Source organism: Triticum dicoccoides, chromosome 1B (assembly GCF_002162155.2).
Source record: "Triticum dicoccoides isolate Atlit2015 ecotype Zavitan chromosome 1B, WEW_v2.0, whole genome shotgun sequence".
NCBI classification, from domain to species: Eukaryota; Viridiplantae; Streptophyta; class Magnoliopsida; order Poales; family Poaceae; genus Triticum; species Triticum dicoccoides.
The window spans coordinates 363,702,039-363,712,148 of NC_041381.1; the positions used below are offsets into that span (position 1 = coordinate 363,702,039).

Consider the following 10,110-nt stretch of genomic DNA (forward strand, 5'->3'; position numbering starts at 1 on the left):
TTTTTTTTTGTTAGTTTGTTTTTCTATTTTATTTCTTTTCTTCTTTTCTGTTTTATTAAATTTCGGTGTTTATGAAAAACCCAAGTTGCACCTAAAATATTTTTAATACTTATGCCACTACCGCAATTAACTTGGCACCTAATATAAAACCATTTGTAATTGTTTAGTATTTTATAATCATTTAACTAATTGTTTTGCTACTATTATATTCATTTTGAGTATTTACATATTTTATACAAGTGTGGTTTCTCCACCATAATTACCTACGCATTATTTGGCACAACCAGAACATTTTAGTTTTATTATTTGAAAACTTTTGTTGTTTGCCTATATTTTAAATTTGAATTTGAATCGTTTTGAACTAACACGAGTTTACCAACAGTAACCGAGGTGACGTGGCATCATTAGCAGAGGTTCACTGTAGCTTAAATACCCGGGCGTCACACTCTTCTTGGATCATATGCACTTATGATTGGAACTCTAGCAAGCATCCGCAACTAGTAAAGATCATTAAGGTAAAACCCGACCATAGCATTAAAGTATCAAGTCCCCTTTATCCCATATGCAAACAACCTACTTACTCGGGTCTGTGCTTTTGTCACTCACGCCACCCACCATAAGTAAATCATGAACATATTACAAACCCTACAGCGGGAATCCCTCACGCTTGCGCGACACGGAGAGCACCATAGGACAACACCAATAATAAAACATGCAACTCAAACCAATCACGATCATCAATTAACCCATAGGACAAAATGGATCTACTCAAACATTATAGGATAGCCATACATCATTTGGAAATAATATATAGCGTTGAGCACCATGTTTAAGTAAAGATTACAACGGGTAAAGAGAGGTTACACCGCTGCATAGAGGGGGAAGGTGATGGTGATGAAGGTGGTGAAGTTGTTGGTGAAGATCGCGGTGATGATGATGGCCTCCGGTGGCATTCCGGCACCACCGGAAGCAAGGGGGAGAGAGCCCCCCTTCTTCTTCTTCTCCCTTGACCTCCTCCCTAGATGGGAGAAGGGTTTCCCCTCTGGTCCTTGGCTTCCATGGCGTGGGAGGGGAGAGAGCCCCTCCGAGATTGGATCTGTCTCTCTGTCTCTCTCTCTTTCTGCGTTACCAAATTCTGCCCTGGCACCGTTTCTTTTAGATCTGGATATCCGTAACTCCGATTGGGTTGAAACCTTCGCCCAGATTTTTCTCTAAAAATTAGCTTTCTTGCGGCAAAAGAAGATCATCAACCGCCTTATGGGGTGCCCACAAGGATCAGGGGCGCGCCCAGTAGAGGCAGGCGCGCCCCCTGCCTCGTGGCCACCTCGGGCACCGTTTCGCGTTGATTCTTCCTCCCATATTTCCCAAATATTCCAAAAATATTCTCCGTCCGTTTTTATCCCGTTTGGACTTCGTTTGATATGGGGTTTCTGCGAAATATAAAACATGCAACAAACAGGAACTGTCACTGGGCACTGGATCAATATGTTAGTCTCAAAAATAATATAAAAAGTTGCCAAAAGTATATGAAAGTTGTAGAATATTGGCATGGAACAATCAAAAGTTATAGATACGACGGAGACGTATCAATGGTCGGGTTCTTAGGGATGCTATCTCACGGCCAAATGGGTTGCGTGTCCCCAAAGGCCAATATTATCTTGTCGATGCTGGCTATACAAACGCAAAAGGATTTTTAGCTCCATACCGAGGTCAAAGGTATCACTTCGGTGGTTGGACACCACAAAATCCACCTCGTAGCGCAGAAGAGTATCTCAACATGCGCCACGCTAGAGCCTGAAATATAGTAGAAAGGTGCTTTGGAAGGCTCAAGGGTTGGTGGGGGATTTTGTGGTCTCCTTCCTTTTTTCCCATGAAGACCCAATGTCGAATCATCATGGCATGTGCACTCTTGCATAACCTTATATTGCAAAAGATGTCTGTCGACGCACTTGATATCAATGAGCCAATAATACAAGAAACATTAGAAGAAATGGAGGGAGAATTGGATCAACCAGAATTCATCACTTCTATCTCAACTTCGAATGAGTGGACAAATTTTCGGAATGAACTTGCTCAGGGCATGTATAATAGACATAGGGCTTCTAGGGCGCATTGAGGTATAAGTTGTTTCTATTTGTTCCCTTCTATATATATTTCCATCTCATTTACATTTGTTCCCTTTCAATTATATTTGCAAGCTACAATTGCATCTCGTTTGCACTTGTTCTCTTTCATATATATTTGCCATCTCATTTGTACCATTCTTGCTTGTGCAGATATGGACCATGTGGATAGCTCGAGCACATCCCGTGGAAGAGGCAAGAATAAAAGGAATTGGTCTTCTGATGAGGATGATGAGCTTATTAAAGCTTTGTATGAGTTATCTTTGGATCCGAGGTGGAAAGCTGATGGTGCCTTCAAGGGTGGATACCTGGGGATATTGGAAAAGCATCTTGTTGAGAAGTGTCCAGGCCGTGGTATCACTGCATCTCCACACATTGAATCAAGAGTGAGGCACTTCAGGAAGAAACTTGGTGTCATTGAAGTAATGCTATCCAAAAGTGGTTTCACATGGGATGGAAGTCGAAGGATGATTCAGAGCGAGAAGGCACAATATGAAGCTCATTGTCAGGTAGATCACTTGAACCAATAAAACTAAATTCCTTAGTAATGCTTTGTGCTGAATTTCCTTGGTATTGTACCTTGGTTACCTGTTGTTGTAGTGTTTCCTCTTCAGTATTTTTTGTATTTGGATCATCCCTTGCTGCCTTGTTAGTGCTACTATTCCTATAAGATGTTCAAGGAGAAAGTAGTACTGTTTCTATCCCTTGTTATCGTCCTTGCTATCGAAAACCAACTTTCTTCTTTTGTAAAAAAACATGTAGATTCACAAGGAGGCTAAGGGATAGTATGGTGTATCATTTCCATACTTTGATCAATTGGCTACTATCTATGGCAAAGACATTGCAACAGGAGAAAGTGTTGAAGGCTTTGGAGAGGCAGTGGGAAACTTGGAGAAGGAAAAAGAAAATGAGGAAGAGGACATGATCTCAACAGGAATAGCTCGACGATCCATTGACACTTGCTCTATTGATACAACTAGTTCGAAGAGGTAGAAAAGGGAGCCAAGGCCAAAGAGGGCGATGGGACCAAGCGATCCATTTGTAACCATGCTTCAAGATGTCAATAGCCAGCTGAACATCGTGACACAACATGTGGGTGCAATGACAACATCGTTCACAGTAGCAATGGCGCGAAAAGCAGCACAAGAAGACCCTCAACAGAAATCAAGAGAAAAGGCAATTAGTGAATTGTCTAGGCTTGCATTTACTGGGAGCGAGACGTTGAAGCTGTAACAATATTCGCTAAAGCTCCAGAGCACATGAACATGATGTTTGTGCTTCCAGGCATTCTGAGGAGGGACTTCATTCTCAAAATGCTATCTGGTACCCCTTTTTCTAAACTCTCTTTAATAATATGCACTATCTTGTGATGCAGTTTTTATTTTTCCCGACTGTTGGTTTGTGATCTAACTAGCTAGGTTGCTGAAATCAATGAATTGTAACAAGGTGCAAATGTTCAGCAACTCATGTGTGACCACATTTTTCTAATATGTGATATCTAGACTGCCATATAAATCTGTATGATAGTTGATAAATTATGCCCCTATGTTACATCACTGATTTATAACACATTTTGTTATTCTTAACTTATTTGTGAACCTTGGGGGTTGATAGCATCCTGACATTTATCACCATGAGTGGCTCAAGTGAACTAAAATTTCACTAGTACAGAGCGGCGTATATAAGCAAGAGTGGTTATTTGCAGTATATATAAACCAAACTTGTAGTGACATAGTGCTATGGTGTTTTTGGCTGGTCATATATAGGCCAAACTTGTGCTGAAGTTTTTTTCCCTTATATCTAACTCCTGCTTATTGGCTCTTCATTGGCAGATGAAAGAAAAAAACAAGGTTGATGGGAAAGAAGGTCCTTCTCCAATAATGGTGTGACATGATTGGTGTGTATAAAACCCACCTCATTTTCCTATTGTTATATATTTGTCAAAAGTGTTGAAAAGCATGGAGTAGATCTCATCCTTTCCACCATATTTTAGTATATATTCTTGCAGTATACACCATTGTAGTCTGTGTTAGCTAAGAGAGTGCTTTTCATTTAATTGGTCTTGCAGTATACATCATTTTCCTATTCTTATATTTGTCAAAAGTGTTGAAGTGCATGGACCAGATTCTTGCAGTATACTTTTTTTTTTACTATTGGTTGTTGCTTGTGTGTTTCTTTATCCCCATTTTAACTCGTGCTTATTGGCAGATGAGAAAATAAGCAAGGTTCATTAGAAAATGGGATCAGTGGTGTGGCGTGGAAGATGAGGATCAATGGAAAAGCTTCTTTGCAAGATTGTGAACTTGGCCTTTCTATTTATCCTATAATATAAAAACAATTTTAGGGACTAATTATGTAATTTATTTCGAAGTGTCGTTGAATTCTGAGTTCGTATCATTTTCATTTTAAAAATATGTAATGTCGTTAAAGTGGAGCCAAATTCTGGTTAAAAGATGTCTTTGCATTGGATGAATGCAAAAATATTTCTAAATTATGTGCTTGTTTGACGCATGTGAAAGCCCATGTTGTGTTCTGAACGTGGAAAGGTTCCTGTTACTGTGTCAAACCAAACACTGTTTTTTTTTTAAGCTGACCAAACACTGTTTAGGTATCTGTTTCCTTTACAGTGTACAAACCAAACAAAATGGGGTTTGTCCAGTCCAATGCTGTTACAGTCCGTAATCAGGTTCCATGGACGAAACAAACACCTCCTAAGTTCTTTCTTCAACTAACAAGACCTAGGTTAATGCAAGTTCATACATCGAGGTTCAGATGCCAGAGGACACGCTGACAGAATATCATCTGACGTGGCCAAAACAATCAAAGACAAGCAAGGCACTGTCTGTCCAGAAAACAGGACGCAGGGCTAAAAATGATCTAACATTATTTTGATGCAAATCACCACCAATTCATTCAATAGAGAAGCAGCAGACGAGGAAACATGGTCGAATCAAACAGAATTCAGATGGCTCTGGTTTATTTTCTCCCCAGCTAATCACAAGGAACAAACCCCCTCTGTTCCCACACAATCGTCCAGCCATCCAGCAGAAACAAAGAAAAGGAGAAATCGTTTAAGAGATCGTCACCTTAATTACAATCTTCTCACCCACAGGAGCACTGCCACGCAATGATCGGCGAAATCTTGCCACCATGTGGTGCAACTCATAAGCCTTCTGCCCATTTAGATCTTCCAGGTCACGACAACGTCGTTAATCGACATTTGGGGGCAGGGGTCGCGAATTCGGCACGATAAAACAGTGCACTTCAATCCCACTCCTAGCAGTTCATCAGACGTCCCAGTGAACACTCATCATTGTACTCTTTTCTGTTGAAAGGCAGCAACAGTTTGGGGGAAGCCGTGGCTTCGTCCCTAACCACGCCAGCTGTTTTGCTTCTTGGCCTCAAAGGTGGCTCCGTCATTGAGCATGTCCTGTGCATCGGTTTCCATTCCAAGCTTTGAGAGAGCTAGGGCTTGGAGGTAGAATGCAGTAGGCCATTCGGGCATGCAGACCTGGGCCTGCATTGCGTCGCGTAGAGCAAGCTCCGACTGACCGTTCATCAGGTAGGAAAAACTCCGTCTGGCGAAAACTGTAGCTGAAGGTACTGACATCATTCCAACTAGCTGCAACATGGCAAATTAGCTTGTCATGTTACACGACACACAAAAATGAAAATCACAAACCCAATGAAAGCTTTGGTGACATTGTACATCAGTTGGAAAGTAGAATTCCTTAGTGACTGCTTTACTGGCAGCACTTGAGGTAACAGATTGAGGGCCAAACTGCTTATGGAAAGTATATTATTTAATTAGTACTCCCTCCGTCCCATAATATAAGAACGTTTTTGACACTAACGTTCTTATATTATGGGACGGAGGGAGTATTTGGCACAAACAATCATGAAGCAAACTTTCTTGATTCATGAACTTGGATATCCTAGTTAAAAATAAGAACAGAGAATTTAAGTGATGTTACCTTTGAATAGTAGTCAATTGCAGTCTTGAAATCCTTATCTCGAAATGCAATATCACCAAACTTCTTTGTGTTCAGCATCTCTTGCACTTGCTGAGTCCATTCTTGAAAGGACAACTTCAGTTTTTACAGCAGCATAAACATGCACCAAATAAAACTAGCTTATCTTAACAGAGCAAATGAATGAGATTTCATAATTCTAAATACTTGAGCAAATGGGAATAAGAAAAGAGAGAGGCAAAAAAGCATATGGCATATTCTGTGCACAAGAAAAATAGCCAAAAAGGAGTTTAATAAGCAAATGCGCACAACAGCATCCTAAGTTTAAGCCTGACAAAATACTCGGTTATCCAGTGTAAAATGATTGCCTTTTTAACTATGGACAAGAAAGAATTATCGGTTATTGATGAAAGTCAGCTTCTCCATACAGAAGAGAAGACGTCTTAGATGCTTTTTTTTTCAATTTAATCATGCAACGCCAACATAGCTAATCATACGTAATTGTAAACTAGCATAGGAAAGGTGCAGGAAACCATATGCCAAAAACAAATCAAGTACAGGACCTTCACGAACAAGTTAGCAGTTAATTTGAGAGAGGACTAGAAAAATGCCAGGTCGACACAAATAAATGACAAAGTTCACCACATAATGATGACCTAACAGCAGGTGCATCATAAATGAGAAATGATACATGAATTGTATGTTACCTCATTTTCGGCACCTTCATCATCTTTGTAACCTGTTTTGAGCAATATATCATGTACTGCTGTAAGGTCCATTCCGGCACATGCCTTTCCAAGTGGAGAAAGAATAGTTGGTAAGACCGACGTGGTTTTCGTAATGCCCATCAACACATGTGACGCCACCTAAATTATGATTGATAAAATAAGTGAATTGTGTTACTGTAGGCAATGCAGAGCATTAATAATCCAAAAGATGGTCGAAGCGGCTTACCTCCTTTTGCTTCTGAAGAGGCCCAACAGAAGACAATAAATACTTTATATTGGGTCTGTCCCTAGCTTCAAACTGCAAGCATTTTGATGCAAGATCGACTAATTTTGAAGCATCTTCATTAGCATATTGCCCTTCTAAGGAGGAATCCATCAATAGCAGTATGTTCTTTCCCCTTATCAAATCAAGTGCCTGTAATTCGAAACAAATGACGTGAGAAATTCACTGGCATGGCAACAGTGATAGATGGCAATACAACACCCTAGCATAATGATGTTATGTTCTTTGAGCTGCACTTAGCTTCGAGTATAAGGGTATGTTTGGATGGTGACCAAAACCAACCATACCATCTTTTAGTCTTAGCCAAAATTTTGGCTCTTGTCTGACTGGTTACCAATATTTTGGTATATATGTGCTCTCTAATCAACTCTTGTTCACTTTTCTGGCAAACATTGGCCAAAAAAAAATATGGACGACCAAAACCTTAAGCAAAATATTGGCTAGCCAAATTTTGGTAGGGTTGGTTTCGGCTCAAACCAAACACACCCTAAGCATTCGAGACGAGATGGTTATGTCCCCTGCTTATTATCCATCAAGAAATCTAGTGCTTAGCAGATTCAAGCTAATGGTTCAAAGCACATTTCAGCTTCCAGCATGATAATTAAATACAGCATGGTACTATCCACGATGCAAGGAACTGATAACAAGAAAAGCGAAGATTGAAATGAGGCATACATGACTAGGAGGAATGTGTTTCCCACTCAAAAGATCCAACAGAACTGTTCCGTAGCTATATATCACACTCTCAGCGATGACTCTGCCTGCCATTAAAGAGTCAAGCACAAATTATTCACTGCAGTCCGTAGAACACGTGCTGAGCAGTTCAGGAGTAAAAAGAGAAAATGCGATCAGTTTATCACAACAACCCACAAGGTACCATCATCTGATTCTGAGGTAACACAGAAGTGTTTTTAAAAGACAAATTCATTACAGGTTCACAAATTACCTCTGTGGACACACTAAAAGCACTGATCTTATATCTACTGAGCTTAAAATAAGTCCACATGTTCACTTGTAATGGATAACACCAATACTATTAGCTAATTATGAATGTGGAGGGATCATGTGGTCATGCGTACCCGTTCGTAGGAACTCTGGCGGGGTGTAAGCCAGGTTAGTGCTATAACTTTTTCCGTCGCGGCTGTTCTTCATTAGTCCAAAACTTGACAAGCGAGGATCACCTTCCTGATGGCAAACATATGTCGTTCATGACAATGAGAATTTGCTCAGTAGCTACAGAGGTCAATCAAATTTCATAAAAAGTTTCATGAGAAAATTTTCATGTTCATGTAAGGAGTAACGGCAGCTACGATGCAAAAGTCAGCTGTAAAGAAGTAGCCAATAGATTTCCATCGGTAAGGTGATCCTTGCTTGTCAAGTACCTATCGAACCAGACAGGCAAAACTATGCGTACCTCATCAAAAAGTACTCTGTAGGCATTCAAGTCATGATAGATTTTCCTGTTCTCTGCATTGCAATGATCGAGAGCTTGTGCAATGTAGTGTGCAACCCTCAACCGCATTTCCCATGGCAACGGCTGCTTATCCCCTGCAAAGAGGCAGACCACACTCCAGTCAAACAACAAAACAAATATAGCACCACATGGTATGTGTGGTAAGCATCTTCATATTTGAAATTAAGTCCTGATTATGATGATTGAGCTAAAATCCAAAAAGAAATATAGGAAGAGAGAAAATGCAGACACGCCCAGATGGTCCTGGCAAATTAACCACATCTGTTTATGCACGAGACAGCAAGAGACAAATGTGGTGATGGCAGAGGTGCATTAAGCTCTTCAATCAATGCAGAGGGGAATCATGTTTTGATCCAACCTCCACGGATCAAGTAGTAGTAGTACGTCAGAGCCCGTAGCAACAACAAGTATAGCTAACTGGGCATGGATATGAATAGACAGTGACACGTACAGTGGAAGAGGTGCTTGGACAATGTGTCGTTGGGCATGTACTCCGCGACGAGCAGCCTCTCGTCACCCTCGGCGCAGCAGCCAATGAGGTTGACGAGGCGCTTGTGCCGCACCTTCCCCACGCCGGCCGCTTCCGCCTGCAGCAATCAAACACGTAAGATCCGGAACGGGATCCTCGAGCGGAGACGCACAAACAGACAAGGCATTCGCATTGGGGTGCAGGAGCAGGAGCGAGGGGGCGCGTACGAGGAACTGCTGCGGGTCGGGCCACGAGAGGCGGGAGAAGCGCTTGACGGCGATGAGGCGGCCGCCGTCGAGGCGGCCCCGGTAGACGACGTTGGGCGCCTTCTCGCCGCTCTCGGAGACGATGAGGTCGGCGCTGAAGCCCTTGGTGGCGGCCCGCAGCTCGGCGAGCCCGAACTCCCTGAAGACCGGCACCGCCCGCTTCGCCCCGTCCTTCTCGTCGCCGTCCGCGCCCGCCCCGTCCGCTCCGTTCGCCGCCTCTTCCGTGGAGCAAGACAGCAGGCCAGATTAGATTCGTTCCGGACAGACACATTCGCTGGGGGCTTAGGGTTTAGGAGGCGGCGGCAATGGCGGGCCCGCCCGCCTGCCTGCTTTGCTTGCTTACCGGGATCTGCGGGGTCGTCGGGCGGGAGGGCGGCGTCGGCGTCGGGCGGCAGCGGCTTCCCCGCCGGCTTGGACTGGAAGCACCCCATCGGAGATCTGCTAGCCTGCCAGCGGATGGAACGCGAGCGGTGGAACGGAGGTGGGGGAGGGAGGGAGGGAGGGAGAGCGTGTGTGAATGTGGACTGGTGGAAGGAGGAAGCAGGAGAGGCGAGTGTGGCAGAGTGAGGTCACTGAGGTGGGAGGCAGCGCTCCGAGAGAAGCGCGGCGGCAGCAGGGATCCGCTGGGTGCGCACCAAACACCGCGCACCAGCCGTACGCTGCTGGTACTGTGTAGGAGTATAATTTTTTTTATATAAATGGAAAAAGGAAGCAGAAAACATCATTCGATTCAATAGAGTATTTTGCAACGACGAAAGAAGTATCTGCTCTTCTGTCTACTGTGTATTCATTCAAT

General features: G+C 42.8%; 1 protein-coding gene and 1 pseudogene across 1 annotated transcript; one reads left to right on the top strand and one right to left on the bottom strand.

Moving 5' to 3' along the window:
• LOC119350385 overlaps nucleotides 1–3,116 on the top strand; it is a 3,609-nt pseudogene extending 493 nt beyond the window's left edge.
• Nucleotides 3,117–4,990: 1,874 nt separating this feature from the next.
• LOC119335645 (serine/threonine-protein kinase BSK2-like) lies at nucleotides 4,991–9,815 on the bottom strand. Its single transcript, XM_037607753.1, has 10 exons — nucleotides 9,658–9,815; nucleotides 9,276–9,532; nucleotides 9,031–9,166; nucleotides 8,520–8,653; nucleotides 8,185–8,290; nucleotides 7,781–7,866; nucleotides 7,049–7,237; nucleotides 6,802–6,960; nucleotides 6,098–6,211; nucleotides 4,991–5,745 (listed from the first exon to the last, which is right to left on the bottom strand). Exons 1-10 carry the CDS (start codon nucleotides 9,743–9,745, stop codon nucleotides 5,494–5,496), a joined length of 1,521 nt encoding a protein of 506 aa, XP_037463650.1. The 5' UTR covers nucleotides 9,746–9,815; the 3' UTR covers nucleotides 4,991–5,493.
• Between the last annotated feature and the right edge of the window lie 295 nt (nucleotides 9,816–10,110).

Bases quoted from the DNA above. Each gene is read 5' to 3' on its own strand.
- LOC119335645 (XM_037607753.1), bottom strand. From the start codon at position 9,745: ATGGGGTGCTTCCAGTCCAAGCCGGCGGGGAAGCCGCTGCCGCCCGAC. The intron at 8,654-9,030 runs GTACGTGTCACT...GCCTCTTTGCAG, and splicing joins GTCCAAGCACCTCTTCCACT to GGGATAAGCAGCCGTTGCCA. The intron at 8,291-8,519 runs GTACGCATAGTT...GTTTGCCATCAG, and splicing joins ACAGAGTACTTTTTGATGAG to GAAGGTGATCCTCGCTTGTC.